The sequence below is a fragment of the Dromaius novaehollandiae genome, chromosome 1 (assembly GCF_036370855.1).
Source record: "Dromaius novaehollandiae isolate bDroNov1 chromosome 1, bDroNov1.hap1, whole genome shotgun sequence".
Taxonomy (NCBI): Eukaryota; Metazoa; Chordata; class Aves; order Casuariiformes; family Dromaiidae; genus Dromaius; species Dromaius novaehollandiae.
The window spans coordinates 3866145-3884213 of NC_088098.1; the positions used below are offsets into that span (position 1 = coordinate 3866145).

The following is an 18069-nucleotide window of genomic DNA, read 5'->3' on the forward strand; positions in this document are numbered from 1 at the left end:
TTGCACCTCAGGTGGTAAAACCTAAATCTATTTCCTGCTAATTATATTAGCCCCCCCCCCCCCCCATGTTTGGTGTGAAATAGTTCCTTATCTTTCCTTTTTACATCCTCCAAACTTTCCACGATTTTGTAGAGCTCTATCCATATCTCCTCTCTCATCCCTTTTTTCAAGCTGATAAGACTTTGTAAATTTAATCTGTCTTTTTTTTCATAAAGATGCTCTCTGCTCCAGCTTGTTTTTCTTCCCTGCACTTTCTCAAGTTTGACTACACTTTTTCATGATGGGATGACCAAAGAATCTTCAGGGCTTCTTTCCATAAAGGTCATGTAGGTGGGATTTGTCCAAACAAACGCGTAGGTGGACATTTGTGTTATTCACATCCCAAACCGCGCACTCAGCAGCATCACACCCTAGAAATGCCTCCTGCCTTGTGTGTTGGCTGAAGGCACCGAGGGTGATAGCTCACACAGAGGTGCTCGTACTGCAGAGTTGCAAGATTGGGTGAGATGAACTTTGTCAAAACGTTGAAGGCGTTGGCATTGGTGAAGGCATGGGTTTTTATAGTAGCAAATGATTTTCTCCTTTGCATTCACTTTTCTTTGAAGCCTTCTTTTTGCTTTCTCATGGCCACAGAGTATTTTTGGGAACCTTCCTTGATAGCCCCAAGACTTCTGTCGTGACTGTAACAGATACTATACTCTTAAAATTGTGCATGTGCAGTAGAATTGAGTTTTCTTAGTATTATTTTGGTTACTTGCAGATTTCTTAAGAAATGCTTCATTATAAGGAACTAAAATGTTGTGGGGTTTTTTTTTATTGATTCTCTGTGCCAGTTTCTTCACACTTCTTTTTCAAAAGTTGCAGGACACATTTGGTGAGGTTTTTTATATATATATTGTTGTAACAGCTTGATAAAACAAGTTACCTTTATCCTTTAGAGTTATGCTTGTCAGTTTGGTTTTGATACTTAGTTTCTTATATATTATTTCTACCCATTGCTTGGGCAACTTCATTTTTTGTAACAACATATCTTGACCAGTTAACACCACTTCTTTCTTTGCTTCAAAATAAATTTTCCCTGTTGGTTTAGTCCAGAACAGTTGTTTCTACAACTCAAAGTCTGTAGGCATTGTACATCCTATAGAAACACTAAAAAAAAAGATACTATGTGAGATACAAGTGATAAAAGGGCTTCAGAGCTCTTCCTGCACTGAGGTGAGTGTCACTTAATACTATCTTAACATTGGCTGGTTTTACAGAGGCTTCTGCCTGCAAACTTATGAGAAAACACATGGAAATCAAACTCAGAAAAAGGAATAAACATGCAAAGGCAGATTTCTATTATTGTTATTCAAGTAAAAGCTGGGTTGTTTAAGCTCCAGCTGAGGGTGACTTTACTATATTTTTCTTTGTTCCTTTTTGATATCAGGACAATTCTTATTACTGTCTTCATTTTATATTTCATAATTGTTTACCATACATTGCGTAATTTACGGCATCCTTTTTCAGTTACATCAGTTTCCATTATTTTTGGTTCTGTTCTTCCTAGTTAATGTTGGCAGGACATTGAGGTTGGTTTCCAATGGAAAACAAGTGAAAAGGAAAACAGAACCCAACCTATTCCTGCTGAAATCTGACCTACTTTCAAATTGCTGTCAGGTGAGGAACCTCCTCCAGATTTTAACTATCCATTTATTTTATGGAGAGCTTGAAGAATATGACAACAGTTAGGAAATACATCGTTCCAGCCCAGAGATGCTGGAAAACATATTTTGCGTGGTGGTTTGTCTACAGAGCTTCACTCTTCTGTTTTGCAGAAATATATATATATGTATATATGTATACACCTATATGTATTTATGCAATTAGAAAGAGTGATTGTGCTTGGACTGATTTACTGACATTCCACCTTAGCAAGTGAATAAAGCAGAGAGTAATTGCTTCTTTAAAACAAAACTTTTGAATAATTTAATACATCTTGTGCATATTCCAATGAAATTTTAAAAATACTGTTTTTTTCACAGTGAAGCCCATGTGAATCCACTGTGATGCAAGGAGTCACATGTGGTAGACTGATGACAACAAACCATTGACTGACGCGTAGGGCACGGGTTAAAGCCACCATCACTGACCTTCGCTTTTGCCTTTTCATTTCATGCGAAACATGGCATGCGCTAGAGGTGTGGAGGTTTGCTGCAGGACCGGACTGCGCTGGAGGTTTATCAGTGTAGAGATGTGCCTCCTAAATAACATTAGCAGCCCTGCCTGGAGTTTTATTATAGCTGGTAGGTCCCAGGCTCCTCTGGGCACTGCTGCCAGCGGGAGACCAGAGTAGATGTAGGCAAATGGCCTGCTGATATCTGAAGGACTGTCAGAAGCTCTCAGTCAGACTGTCAGTCACCAGAGATGTAGGAACGTAAATCCTTTGTCATTTGGTTGTTACTGATGCTGTCACACTTTCCCCTGCTGCTGGAACCGGGGAAAATTTGGAATACAACTCTGACTGTTTGAATATTGCATAAAATTTTGAGTAAGACAAGATGGCATAGACCTCAAAAAATCTTAGACCTCGAAAGAGCTCTGCAGTAGGGATTCTGTGAAGGAAAATGTTGTCTCCAAAGATTTTAACTGCCAAACTGCATCACATCCAGGCAGAGCAAGTGTGAACCAAGGTTTCCAGAGACCTACGGTCTTATCCCAGTGGAAACAGAAGTCTTTTCTCCAAAGCCCAGCCTCACTACAGCTGTTCAGCAAACGTCATATAAAGCTTTTCATGCAGGGAAAAAGCTGTTTTGTTTTGCTCAGTTTGGTTCTGAGAGGTGACCAAACCATTTTTGCCCAAAGTTTCCAAAAAAAACACCTCAGGGTGGGGGCAGCCCTCTGCCATTGCCCCCCCATCATCATTTTGAAATCAATGCTGACGGAACCACTGGAAATGACAGGCACTGGGTCTTACACAGAAAAACGCAGGGAAAATTTACTGATAAGTGTTGCTACAGGCAGAGTCTCTGGTACGGCCACCGTCGCTGTGGTAGTGAAGGTCCAAGGGACCATCAGCCCCTGGAATAAATCACAGAGCAAGGGTTGCTTTGAGCAGTGCTATCAAAGGAGAGGCGCTAACAGTCCTCCCTCTCTGCCATACACACACCTGTATTTTAGAAAAATGAGCCCGAAGTAATCCAACACTCTTCCTTTGGTGGCCTAGGAGCGCATATTTATGATACCATCAAATTTTAAGGTTAGTGATTTAAGGCTACCATAACAAGGAAAGTCCATGCCGCGTTCAAGCTGAATATTTTATGATGTGCCGGAAACGAGAAAGCCAGTGCAATTTTCTGAGATGTACACTGAATAAGGCAGGTCTCTGTAGGACATATAGTATTTTTATTTTATAGTAATATATGGCCCTCCTTGATTAACATCTTAAATTATTGGCACAAGGAGAATTTTAATCACCTACTTCTATTTGGAGGAGGTCAGGCTGAATGATCATAATGTTCCTTTCTGGGTCTAAAATCTATTCATCTGTTTACTCCTTTTCTTCTTGTGTGTTACGTAGTTTGAACAATGAGACGAGAGTAGCCAATTTCTCTTTCCTTTCGAATCGTGAACTAGTCGGGTTCATTTTCTGGTTCTCATGGGTTTTCACAATGCAGAGGAAGTTTAAAGCCAAACAGAAACCCCCTCCATTAAAAACAAAATACATTTTGAAAATGGAAATATTTGTATTAATAAGAATTCCTTCATTAGAGAAAACGAATACGCAAAGCCTGAACCTCCAAGGAACAGTCCCTTCGGTCTTTCTTATCTCACCTCACACTTCCAGCTTCGTGCCCCGGGGGCTGCGGTACGTGCTTGGGCTGGTTTATCAGACCCTTTCAGTACGTCAGTTTGTCCTAGTTGAGATATGTGGACTTGACCCCATGTCCATTGAAATCAGTGTGTTTGCTTCTCATCAACTTACAAGATTCAGCATTTCACATTATAATGAAAGGGAACAGAGAGGTTTAATATTTTCGGGATGGCTCCATTAGCCCAGCTCCTTCAGCACTGGGGGAAACTCCATCCTTGTGCTGTTTATTTAGTTAGCTTTTTGGGGCTGTCCTTGTCCTGGGTTTTGGGTGCCTCTTGGGTAACATTGCCTCATCCCTTCTAGCAAGGTTGGGCTACTGTATTCATCATGACTTTGTCCTCCACCTTGACACTAGTTGAAAACCACGCGCATCTCTACATGCCACAAGCATGTCAGCAAACCATTGGCAGAGGTTTTTTTCCAGGGTTTAGCTACCAGTAGGACAGGTGCTTCCACAGCTCGTTTACTTGACCAGCCTTTGAAACCACAGTAAACTGTGGCTGCAAATAGCTAATGCCTGTGTTGCTCCTGCCATTGGCAGAGCTAAAAGCCTTCCAAAACGGAGGCCCATGGCAATGGGATATGGGAGGAAATGGCAAACATTTCACTTCTGATCAGTAAGCTGCTCACAGCTATTGAGTAATACTCATATTTTACCTATTTCCCATATTGACCAGGGATCCCATCTGCTCCAGATTTCTGAAATCAGCCCACTTTCCTTTGGGCATCCCTAACCTGAAGGTTTAAACAGTGCTAACAAGTACCCAGGGACATCCCCACCTTTCTGCATGGCTTCTTTTAACACACCCTGATGATGCTTTGATGATTTGTCCCTCTTTTGGGTCATTTGCTTGAAATTGCAGTCAAGCATCAGGCAAATTTCTCAGCCTGGGCAGTTTCCTGCAGTTGTGGAGGGAACTGCTTCCAAACTGAATAGCTGTGCATAAATCCACTGCTGATGAGTTCATCAGCAAGACTTTTGATAAAAAGCAATTAAACTGTCAAGTGGTAAACAATCCAGAGCGGTCCTGGCCTGCACTCCAAAAGAGACAGAAAGGAAAAAAAAAATCAACATGTTGCCAAATGGCAACGAAGTCAAAAGTGGTATGTCAAAGCATGCTATTTTTCAAGCTCCTAAAAAATGCTCTTTTTTGCTTCATGCGGAAAGGTTTCTACCCTTAATAGCAACGGGGGATGCATGGGGGGATGAATGAGAGGATTTATCTGTACACCCAGATGGTACCAACAAGAGAGAGAAAGGGAGGGGAGGCGCTGCTTGAGAAACAAGTTCATTTCACTTCATTTTTCCTCACCTCTAACAGGAGTTGTTTTTCTTTTTGTCGGTCAGTTTGGCTTTTTCCTAGTGAGCTTGATGGTGAAATGAGTTAACCTAAAGTGAAGTTCTAATACTAAAGCTGAAATATCTCCTCATCTGTCCCTAATTTACATCTGTAAATTAGGGATTACAGAAATCTAGAATTCTGTGGTGACAAGCCCTGAAACTTACCCTTGAACAGAAGCTGTCTATGGGCTGCAAAGAGGCCGTAATTGTCCTGTAATTCAATGGTTCCACCTCAGTCTGTCCTGGGATTTGTGTTTCCTTTTAAGTAAAAAAGGGGGTTCCCCGAGTCGCAGCACTCACCCTCCTCCCTCCCCGTGTCCTGAGCTGGCTCTTCTGGCTACGATGCCGCGGTTGAGACCAGCTTTAGACAAACGGGCAACATCTCTGCTATGAATTAAGAGCTCAAAAACTCCCCTGCAGCTGGGCATGGTGATAGCTTGCTCCTGGTACAGCAGTGCCCCATGCCAGCTGGCACTGTCCTTGGGCACGACACGGGGAGACATTCCCAGTGACAGTAGGGTTGTACTATTTGGGAAGGTTTGGCCCTGTTTGGGAAGGGAAGAGCCAGGTGGACATAAGCTGCCCTGTCCTGGCCCAGATCATTACTAAAGTAGATATCACTCAGATATCGTGTTGCAGAACATCCTCAGGAGCTGAACCCCGGCTGTGAAACTTGTCTGCAGAAGTGGGACCTTATAGGTGAGCTAGTGCGAACATTTAATGTAAATCCCGTGTACCATAACATATACACAATAATATACGCAACAAAGTAGGTCCCTCAGCTCTCTGCATCCCCAGCACTCTGAATCATCAAGGGGCTGCAAACTAGTGGTGGCTCCTTCTGAGTCCTTGGATTAAGCAGCTGATTTGCAAAGCATCGTGCAAAGGGTTGAAAATATATTTTGTGTGCTGAAAGAAAATTGTGAACAGATTCAGCCTGGGTGTGGTAGATCCACAGAAGTAAATTTGACTAAAAAAAGCTTGTGATTAAAGACTGAGGTGTAGGGGGAAGGGGAGGGAGTTGGGAGGGAAGGAAAGTTTGTCATTTTAATGAAAAAATGTGTATGGAGATATACTCCCTGGGAACGTGGAAGGAGAGAGTCCTCCTGTAGGAAGGCACATGATGTAAATCAGTACCTACTAAAGCATCTCTTGAATATAAGCAGAGAAACTATGTGAAATTGCAGAACAGCACGCACCAAGATTTCATGGGGAAATGTGCTGTATTCAGTCATGCTAATTACTGCGTGGGCTCAATTTTCAGTGCAATCAATCCGCGGGAAACAAAAGGGCCGCAGGGGAAATAGGAAAAGACAGTGAGCTAATACGAGCCAGATTCAATAAAACTGTATCTACCTTCTGTGAGCGACGAGATGGATTCTCTGCTCTTCCTTGGCAAGGCCCGTGGAGCGGCACTGGATGTTGTAGCGATTGTAGATCTGAGGGACTTGCAACAACACTCACTGCTATACTTCCCTGCCCATCTGCACCGTCACTGTGTATATATAATGCATAAGAATATATGTCTATGTGGCTAGGTTTTCTGCATAGCTTTATGAGTGTCCTCTTAGAGCAGGCTTCAGTGTGATGGAGCTTCTGCAAGGGCAGCCTTGGCCTCTTCCCGTCGGAGCACAGTCCCGGGCTCTCCGCTTCGGTGGGGAACGAGGAGCTTTCCCTCAACCTACCAGCACAACTACGTGGACCAGTCTCACTGGGTGCTGCCAACAGTGGGCATCAAGCCCGAGGCCGTTGGTGTGGCCAAGGTTCTTGAGCTTTGCTCAGAGCTGCAGATTGGGTCACCCAGCTGAACCTCGCAGAAGGTTTAATTTGTGTCCCACTGGAAACGGTGAAATGGGTCACATTCAACTACTGTGACGTTTGGATTGGGCCCTGGGTGAACTTCACCTCCACTGCATAATTTCAGTTTAACATCAGTATTTTAGCAGACCATTCAGTTTGTTTGCCTAGCACTTAATGGGTGGATTATCCAGTTTAGTTTTTTTCTTCCCAGATTCCTTTGCAGTTTCTAAGTTCAATATGTTCATTTTTGGTGGCAGCCTTCTCTTCCATGCAGGCTCCAAACTTTCCTAGGAAGTGACTTCATGGCATTATTCAAGCCGATTATTGCTTGCAGTGACTGCAACTGAATTACCTAGTGTTCGTATAATGGCAAGCTCCAAGTCCATATGTATTTAATGACTGCAATCATTTATTATTTTCCCTTTATTAAGTTTGTTTTTAAAGGAGGTTTTACTGTGCTATTTATGATATGCTAAGTGGTGGAACTTGCTGAAAAAACATATCGCATTCATTTTATTTTTTAATAGGTTTTGCTTGTTAAAATGGAAATCTTTTATTTACCCTCGTAGGGCAGTTTTTTGCTGACAGTTTTATTATTTCAGTTACTCAGAAATTTCTTTCCTCTTTTGTTTCCCCAAATAGCCCTACAGGGATTTTTAATGTGTCCATTTTTTATTTAAGATTGGGTTCAGAACATGTTACTTCTAGCAGGGCGGAGGAAAAGCATAATAAAGCAGACATTAAATAGTGGGATGTCAAGGTTTTATTTTCCTCTATGAGTTGTGGAATCCTTTCCCTATCTGTGTCATCTGGTGATTAACTGAGCTCGTAATCTGTGCTCCCTCATTAATAACTGTCTTCTCTAAGTGCCAGTCAGAGCCTGTGCTCAAGTAAGGACTCCTACGAGTTTGTGGCTGTTAGCAGAAGAACATGCATGCCTGGGTAACATGGGGGAACCCTGGAGGTATTTAAAACTGCCCTTCCCCAACGTGAGATGCCAAGTCCTCCAGAGAACTAGTAGCAGCAATTACCGTCTGCATTTCACTCACAGATGGGGAAAGGGGAAGGGGACCATTCCTCCAGGGCAAAACCCAAGCCTTGGTCAGTGGAGCAAAACCTGACCCCGAAGTGCTGACAGTAGTAGGGGACGTTATAAACCCCAGTGGGCCAGGCAGCAGTGGGCAATGACAGGCCTAATTTGCCTGTACGAGAAGGGTGGGAGAGCAGTGTCTGCTCCCCCTGGCTTCTGCTGGTGTAGAGAGTTGTGATTTCTGCTGGTCCTAGTGAGCCTTTGACCCCTGGTGTGGGATGGATTTTTTTTTTCCCGTTATTGCATGAACGTCTCTGGTTTTGTCTTCTTACCTCTTTATTTTCCTCCTTGCTACTCTTCTGGTCTCTGAGGTAGGTACAGCCTTTCTCCTCCCACCCAGTTCTGACCAGTCCTGGGACTATGAGAAAACCCAAGTCCAAAGCCTGTCCAAGTCCAAGCTGCCTGTCGAGGCAGCTGGAGAGCCCCCGGGGCTCTCGGTGCACGTGTGCTTGGACTGCGTGCGATAGTAAATGTCCGTGGCCATCCTGCGGAGAGGTATAAAGCAAGTCTTCACACTGCTGTGTCCTGTCGTGCTTTCCAGGGTGTCCGGGGGAGAGCTTTTTGACCGCATAGTCGAGAAGGGCTTCTACACTGAGAAGGACGCGAGCACCTTGATACGCCAGGTCCTGGATGCCGTGTACTACTTGCACAGGATGGGCATCGTGCACAGGGATCTCAAGGTACGGTGCTGCTTCCCTTGCCGCTCTGCGCAGTGCCGGTGGGGCTGCCTGATTGGGAGCATCTGAACCCTGTGACTCCAGCCTTCCTTGGTGTTCGCTGTTTCAGCAAGGGTTTATCACAAGAGGGGTGTTTTGAAGGCACTTTCCTTTGTGATTTATTTTGCTGAGGACTTTTACAAGCAACGCTGTTACGGTTGGGGGAATTTAGCAAATATGATGCAAGGAAAAAGGTCCCACCTGAAGACATGAAATATTACATTACAACAAGCAGCTTTTCTCAGCTGGGATATAAGTGTTTATTGCCATAAAGTGTTTTGCAGATTTGCAGTGGTATATTTACTTTTACTTAATAATAATTACTTAATAATAATAAATTGTGTGGGAAGGTTGAATCATTTCCTATTCTGCCATTTGGTCCAGTGTATTTTTGGACACTTTCTACAGCAAGGATTCTTTTAACAAATGTTGTGTGCTAGTGTGATTTTTAGATAACTGTTCTTTTAGCTGTACTGAATTATCACATCAACAGTTCCCCGCTTTTCTGGGAGAAAAAATCTGCGTTGTTTCCTCCTTGTATCTTAAACTGTCATTAAGATAAGCAGACAGACCTGAATCTCATAATATACACAACTAAACCTCCCCATCTTTAGGTATCTTAAATAATAAATTAGCAGAAAGCATTAGAAAAAAGTACAAATGTCAAAAGAAAAGTGTGGGTTCAGTTCCTGAACTCATTAATCCTACCAAAAGTTAGTGACAGAAATTAAGAATTCAGTGAATAAAATGACACCTCTGGTTTTGGTTTGGAGGGATGCTCCAAATAAGAGTTGCCTTGAATTGTCCTCAAGTAACAATTTGTTGTCAGAGTCACAAGCCACAAATAAATTTTCTTTTTCACCTTTTAAATGTAATTTTGTATAAAATGCATTTTTAATTACTTGTATTTTTAATGCGGTCTAGTATTAAACTGCATGTTTGCATTTTTTGGCAAATTCTTTTAGCAATGGTTGTGGTGACTGGAATGTGACCTCACTGTTTTGTCTTAACATTGATGAAAAATTGGAGTGATGAGAGATACTGTTTATTTTCTTTTTATCTCCTCCAAAATTACTGCTGATATAAAATCCTTGCTGGAATAAAGCAATAAATTACGGGGTTGTTCCAAAATGTGAGCCAAAACTGAGCCCGTTAGAAGTGTAACCGTCAGCTCTACAATTTTTTTAAGATGGAGCAGTGCCCATTAGCGACCCTTCGGGGCAGGCAGACACGGCTTCGTTTTGCTAAAGCCTCAGTGCAGTCATTTCCTTCTGCCATTCTTTGAGTCCAAATCTGAATTTTTTTGCTGCATGGGGACGGTTCCCACGGGATTGTGCCCTTTTTCCGCACCTGACTGCTGCAAGCAACTTGCCTCAGTCCTGGACCCCTCTAAAAGCAACTACAATTGGGTGATCTTTGCTTGGAAAGAAGCCTGAGTAGACTGGTAGAAAGCAGAAATATAAAAAAAGTATGGGTTAGGCACATTTTTAGGGCAAAACTTTGAATCTGCTGAAGGGCAGGATACTCTGATGTCTGTGGATCACTATTTCTCCGCAGCATTTCATAAATGAGTTCTAAAAGTCCCAAATAACGGGTTTTCTGTACGGAGACACTGATTAGTCTTCTGTCTCCTGCAGTCTTCACACGCAACCTGCATTGCCCATTCCTTTCCTGCTGTTACTCTGTCTTATATAAAAATATTGTCTTATTTTTTATAATTCCACACCACTCCAGTGCGGAAGGAGTTGTCTAGTATTTTAACTTGAAAAGCTCTCTCCCATATTCAATTTGTAGGAAATATAAATTTAGGCTTTTTTTCTGCCACAGTAGATTTAGGAAGGTGGTCCAAGGCACTACACTGTCTGAACTATCTTTATGCTTTAAAGGAAAGCTGTAGCTCTCATTTTAAAACTGTTTAATCTTATTAAAATTTCCCACAATAAAATCTGAAATCTAGCGATTGGGAGGTGGATTAATCTGCCAAATACTTTAAGAGTTTATTCAAGGACATGCTGAATTTAGATCAAACAAGCCTGCTTCTCCAGCAGTGTTCTGGGGGACAGACTAGCTCTTCTTCTCTTTCTTTCTTTTTGTCTAAAAGTGTGTGTCAGTATCATATCTGTTGTTAAAATGACTCATAAAATAAGGAGTTTGAGATTCTCCTGCTGTGAGTTTCTGTTAGCACAAACATACCACGATGGCAAAAATAAGGGTATGATAAGGCCCTTTATGATCTCAAAACATCAAGATAAGTGCAAGATTTGAACCATAACTCTCGAAAATGAAACTAGGGGAAGGAATCCACTCTGTGAAAATGCAACCTTTGAAATGTCTTTAACAATTAACGATTGTAATTGTGTATTCTTCAGACACCACATTAATACTTGCTGTTAGGAAAAGCAGATCCCTACTCCAGGACTGTGGTCTGAGTAACACAGCAGAAGACAACGACAGGCAGCAGCAGATAAAGCCCAATGAAGTCCAGTATTTACAAAATTATTGAGCAGCTTCAGCAACTCCACTTGATACAGAGCTGTCTAGTTAATGCTTTTGAATTAACCAGATCACTTAGTAAAATGTGGCGTTGTTCTTATTTCGGTCTAGTTTAAATGGGTGAGTTTCTTGGCATTGCTAAACGTGAGTAAGTGGGCGACCGGAGATGAGTCAGTAGAAATCCGTAGGAAAACTCGTCTTTCCCGTAATACTGACTCTACCAAAGCAGATCAATACCAGAGGTAGTGCAGCACGAGGAGTTTCTCTTTAGCTCTGTAATCTTGAAATGCTGCCAGCGTTTCGAAACTGGTGAAGTTTCAATCTGTTGTAGGCAGCGGGGAGGGAGAGAAGAGAGAAACCTGCTGTGCAAGGCTCAGGGGATGGTGTGAGCTTGGAAGAGGGCAGTGGCCGGCCAGCAAGGAGTGCTGGAGGGGGTGGGAAATTTAGTAAGAGCGTTGGTGGAAGTTCATTCCTGTTTTGTTATAATTAATCCAAAGCAGTGCTGGTAGGGCTAAGAACGATCCTAACCAGGGCAAAATGGGAGGCTGAGAAAACATATGGAGTCTTTTCGGGGGAAAATTGGAATGAAGCAATCAAGTGAAATTTAGGACCTAGTTGTAAGTCATGAGGTGTAATGTATGTGTGTCCTGATATACATTAGTGAGAATCAGGAGTAGCTCCACCAAAGAGAGTCAGTGGCATAAAACTGATTCATGTGGTGCCTGAAACAGTGTCAGCATTATAAAGACCAGTTAAAGCACTGGACTTGTTGTGAGAAGATACATGAGCAGTACAACTCCGTAAAGTGTTTTAGCTACAACTCCAGGTGGAAAGGGAACCTCCAAGGAGCATGGAGAGGACGTCGCTCCCCTGTTGCCCCCCCACCCCAGTGCAGAAGGTTATCGTGAGGGCCCCCGTGCTGTGCTATGAGTGGTGGCCTCGGGACCTCACAGCTCTCATGTCAAATGTGCCTCTCCAACCGTTTCCTCCCCTCAAAACCCCAGGCCTCTGCAAACACCGAAATCCAGGCCCCAGCCCACCCATTGGCAATGGCTGTGTTTTGCTCCCTTTGGGTCACGGGCTGACCATGAGCGGGGTGGAAATAACCTGGTGGAAGAATGCATAAACAGATGAAGGAAACCCAAAAATGAGTCCCGTGTCCTCAGCTATGCTACGAGGGAAGGTGCCAGCTCTGGTGTTAGCCAATACCCCTGACTGCAGTAGGATTGCTTCTCCTTCAAAATCCAAGCCTGGATTTGACCCAAGGAATTTAACGATGTTGCAAAGCCCCAGCTGTCTCATATCATTTCCTGGAAACCCGTGGCTGGAACTCATAATGGCTTGGTAGACAAATTATGTTGAATTTGGGTAGACATTTCTACCAGCTTCTGGGCAAAAAGTCTCTTCCGGAGTTATGTTGAAACATTGGTTATCCATCACTTTTACATGCAAAGAGCCCAAGGTCTGGGTCGTGCTGTGGTGCAAGCAGAGCTGCCCCCATTCCTGCAGGGCTCTTGGACAGGAGATGCTGAAGCTTTCGCAAGCTGAGATGTTAAGCAGGGGAATAGCCCTATGAAGTGTGCTCTCGCAGCATCTAGCAAGAGATTTGCTGTATTGCAGTAGCTTATTCGAAACATATGTATTGAGGATTAGCAAATAATGTAGCAAATTGGTATCCGGAGATTGGTTGGGCCAATCTTAAACCAGACTGACTTCAGTGTAAATTCGCAGGGCTTTGTGGAGTAGCTCTTGTTTTTGCTCAGCATAAACAAGTCACTGTTGTCAGTACTGCAGCATTTTTTCCTAATCAGCTCTAGCTAGAACGTCCTTGCTGTAACTCTGTTGACTTTAAAGGCATTTCCTCTCTCATAATATTTATTTCCAATGGAGAAGATATAAAAATTCTCTAACACCTACTAGTTCTCTTTTTCTTTTTTTTTTAACTACTGCTTAACCCCAAATGCAGCTTTATAAAAAGTTTTGAGTACACTGCCTGAATTCACCATATTTCCCTGCCTTCTAATGAATCCTTCTGTTTTATTGCTATGAAGTGATGATATGTTGGACACTCCTCAGGAATAAGGGAGAAGCCTTAGTTAGGGGAACTGAATGATGTTAGCGTATGATGTATCTGGGCATTATATTAACTGCAAAGCATCAGTCAGCAAATGTTACTGCACTTCCATACTCAAAGCCCATTATGCTTTTTCTTCCTTCTAGCCTGAGAACCTGCTTTACTACAGCCAGGATGAAGAATCAAAAATCATGATCAGTGATTTCGGATTGTCAAAGATGGAGGGTAAAGGAGATGTCATGTCCACAGCCTGCGGGACTCCTGGATATGTTGGTAAGCAGTTTGGCTCTACTAGCCAGATGCTGCTCCCCACTGCAGCGTAAAAGCAGAGTGAAAACGAAAGCAGTAAAGGGAATGATGCTTGTTTTCTAGTGTCTCTACATAGTACACATAAGATTTTACAGATGTTAGTTAGAACTAGAGATTTGAGAAGTTTACAATGGTGCTTGTGTGCTGTTCTCCTTTAGGTCCCAGCCCTGCAATTCCTGCCCTTCGCTGGAACTTTGCCAGCTCAGGGACGCTGGGATTAAGTTTGATGATTTTATTCCTTTGCAAAATGAGTTTTCTCAAAGACTGTGCCTGTGGTTAAATTAGAAGCATGGGAAGAATATGCAAATGCATCTGTTCTGCAAGTACCTATAAAACCAAGATGTTCTACCTAATGTAGAATATTATTTTAATCATAAAGGATAGTATTTCCAAGATTCCCCTGCTAGAAGACAGTAAAATGAAAGAGCTACATTCATTCTCCAGCAATCCTCTGTTACAACCACATTAAGTTACTGGCTCCTAGAATATAAGTATATAAAGGCTCTTTAGATCCCCAGGTCCTCCATGCCAGTAGCAAATTGCTTCCTGCCACGTGTTGCCTGATATTTTGCCTGTCTCAGTAGTGATTGTGCAAGGATGCTGATCTGCACAGCATTTCCCAGCAACCTTCTAAAAAAAGTAAAGCAACTGAATGCAAGAAGTGTATGGAAGATGATTACGAGGTTTGCTTGAGCAAACACTATTTAGAAAGCTCACTTCATATTTCTTGAGACATCCAGCAAGCCTGTGCCTATTCTGATACCTAGATAGCCAGGTTAGAGAGTAAAATTAATTTCTGGGGTATCTGCTATTAAATCCATGAAACTGAAATGACAGGGCTGCTCCGGGGATACATTTGTCTCAGATCTTGCTATGAGGATGAGCCAATGTTTTCTAGTGGTCAGAGAAAGGACACTGCTCGTGCTGTACTTAGGGAGCCACTTGAGAAAGTTACACTGACAACAAATGGGTTTTATCTCCATTTCCTTTTCTTCTCCCTCCCCTTGGTCAGATATTCTTGGATTAATTGTGGAGAGGCTGATGGTAAGGATGGAGAAAACTTGTCATAGAAACGCATGTGGGCAATTTAATGACCGTGGGCTTAGCTCTTTCTGCTTTGCAGCTGCCAAGTCGCCCATGTTTTCACGCCTCTGTTGTTATCAGGGTATAAGAACACGAACAGATGATGCAGTTATGACACAGAGATGCAGGTTCATCCCAGGAATACCTTTTTCAGTGCATTATCTTTGTGCTGCACAGACACACTTTGTCCTGATAACCTTAGAGAAAGGCACAGATTTCTTCGGTTTCCCATCATGAAGCCATCATAGCTATTATTTTAAGAAATATGAGTCAGGCTGCACTCTGTACAGCCTGAATAGCTGTCTTGTGTCACCAAACCAGACTGGAAATCTTCTTCCAAAATCCTAGCAGGGTTTGAGCTTAGCCAGCAATTTACATAATTTTTGCTGTCATTAGCTCTTCTTTTGTCAATTAACATGTTTTATTTGGTTCTTAAATAGCCACTGACCAAAATAAATCTGCAAGATGTATGCAAGTGAAGATAATGTTTACTGAAGTGCTGATGAAAATGAGGGAGTGTGACTCTGCTTTGGCACAGAGTGATCTCGTATGCCTTCTCAGGGTAGCTATTTACACAAGAAAACTCAATATTTTGGAAAGGAAGCTCTCTGAGCATGTGACAAAAGCTGTAGTACTTGGAGAGATATCTTGAGAGTTCTTGCTCATCACTCAGGGGGATGTTGATAGTGAAGACACGAGTTCCTTCAGGCCCTTCATTACCTTGCTGAATACAGGATTTTCTCATTACAGTTCAGGAGGTCATGGCAGCTTATTTCTGAAGTGCTGACTGGAGTTTTTTCCCTCTCTCAGAAAGAAAGCTTCTTTAGATGTTTGTTCTATTGCTTTTCCTTTTCACGGGAGACAGCTCCTCTTCAGTACCGCTTTTTTACATAATTGGTTGCCCAGACAACATTCTCCAAGCAAGAACATTTTTGTTGTTGCTCACGATGATTATGTCCACAAATAGGCCTCTGTTAGTGTAATACCTGATTGCACATCTTCTGCATACATGGGCTGCAATTTGTCTGCGGCAGAAAGCTTTCATGCCTGGCAGTGTCGCTAGAATTTTCGGCACTTGCCTAATGTCCCCAAATAAATGTAGCAGTCCTTCCAACTAATGGCACAAAATGAGTATGTACCCTAGTCTGAGTCCAGGGAGACGTGCCACAGCGCTGGCCTATGAAGTTCCCTTTCTACCCCTCTTTCTGATTGTTTTTTTTCCAGCTATTTTCCTAGTGTTGAAGTAACATTCAAGGATCTGTAACTTGCAACATAATTCCTGGCGCTTTTCTTTAAAGGTACATGGAACATCCCATTTTCTAAGATTTAATGAGAAATTAATTATTTTTGTCAGCTTAACCACTTTGTTTGGAAATTACTGAAAAAAGTCTTAGGCACGTATCACAAGCCAAAGGCATGAGGGCTTGGTTAAGAAGCCATTAACATTTACCACTATTCATACATCATTATCTCCAGAAACCGAACGAGCAGGATCCCATTTTGCAAAGTGCTATACAAAATACCAGATCTGATCTTAACTCAGGTCTGCTGCCCATAGTATTTTCAAGTATGGTAGGCACCGTGCCATTTCGATCTCATTTCTCTGATTAGGAACTGTCCTTCCTACCTGCTTACCACTCTTATCTATCTCTGTTTCTTACGGAGGGAGTCTAGATGATGAGCTGGGACCAGGCGGCCAACTTTTAGATTTGGTTAGGTGAAGGTGGAAGTCAGAAGAAGTTAGGTGAGACGAACCAGCTTGTATGGTTAATCTAATTGCAAATTGGATGTGTGAATTAGCTTGCATAGATCCCACCCTAACTTCTAGACTAGAGAAGTGATGTTTTCCAAAGCCCCTGAGTGATCTGTGTGATTATGGGCAAGATCTGTATAAGGCATTAGTGATTTGCCATTTTAAACATCAGAGTTTTGGGCTGCTGGGCTTCAGACCATTTATAGGAGCTTGATTTTGGTGGAGGATAAGTTCAGAATGGCCTGAAAATGAGTCTTCTTTGAGATGTGTCAAGTTGGGCACTAAGCAGGAGAGGACTGCAGTCACTCAGCATGCTTCTCTAAAGTGATTTTGGCTGCTTGGGAATTAGGTCTTGCTGGCTGACTTTCCTTGAGAGTTGATCTCTCAAGAACTTTGGCTACTTCTGCAGGTGGTACTTAGACTCACAAGATACTTAGGAGCTTTGGAAGCTTTGGAAAAAATGTTAAAAAGTCTGTCTCAGGCAATCTGATCTCGTTTTGCGGAAATGCTGAATTATGAACTGTATTTGTGGCTGGTTAATAGCTTAATCCTCTTGAGATTTTAGATTCTTGCTCTGGGGCCCAACCCAACTTTGAGAAAATTTTTTGTTACATTTTCTTGTAGTAAGGATTGGGTGATACCCTGGATGTGTGGTTGATCCCTCTGCAGACCACCTTGCTTATTATTTTTATTCTCTGTAATGCCTTTATAAAAGGTCATTTCACACCTTTCGACTCCGCCAGAAATCCAGTAGAAATTCCAGATCATATCAAAACCATCCATTTTTCTTAGCCCTTTGCAGGACCAAAGCATTAAAATAAACAATAGATTTCCATGTTTACTTAGATTTCCATGACTTACTTAGTATCCTTTGAGTCAAAGGTTTGAAATTACTCAATAAGCTTTTGGAATATCCTTATTAGCAAAAAGCACCCCAGGAGTTGTTTAGGCAGTAACATGAGTAATAAAGTAAAAATAAAGCACGGGAACTGCGCTTGTCAGGGTTTGCTCAGGCATGGACTGGTTGCAGCACAGTGGTTCAGCGCTCAGCTTCATTGCTGTGTGGCGAAACACAGTTTGCTTGCGCGTGGTTGTAACTGCTTGTGTCCCGTGCTGGCTTCTTAACACTGACTCAGTAACAAGAAAAAGGAACAACAGGAGCACGAGAAACCAGCAGGGCTACACCGAAATCCTACTGTCCTTCCTAAACAGCTCCAAGCAGAGCAAGCTGAACACTGGAAGACTGTGTGAAGGAGGGAAGAAGTGGTTTCCATGCCATGAGGAGCTCTGGTCTTGCGTAGAAGTGGCCTTACATGCATCTTAGCCTGTTTGTACCATAAGGAAAACACTTTGTATGGAGGCAGGGGATCTCACACGGCTCTTGCACTGTCTTGGGCTTCAGGAGCAGGTGCTAGCTTTGCTCTTCATGCATCCGACCCGTCGGCTCCGTGGTGCATCTGTCCATCCCCTAGAGCTTCTACCTTCAAGAGTGCTAAGCAACAGGGCTGACAACATCTCTCCTTTGTGTGGAGACTTGCAAACTCTGCCTTTTAGCC

At 42.7% G+C, this 18069-nt stretch overlaps 1 protein-coding gene across 2 annotated transcripts in view; it reads left to right on the plus strand.

Moving 5' to 3' along the window:
• CAMK1D (calcium/calmodulin dependent protein kinase ID) overlaps positions 1-18069 on the plus strand; it is a 221184-nt gene that overhangs the window by 163304 nt on the left and 39811 nt on the right. For both annotated transcript variants that reach the window (XM_026119316.2, XM_064503955.1), the window contains exons 4-5: positions 8627-8765; positions 13515-13641. In XM_026119316.2, the coding sequence (XP_025975101.1) occupies positions 8627-8765; positions 13515-13641 (266 nt within the window). The remainder of the gene's footprint in view (positions 1-8626; positions 8766-13514; positions 13642-18069) is intronic.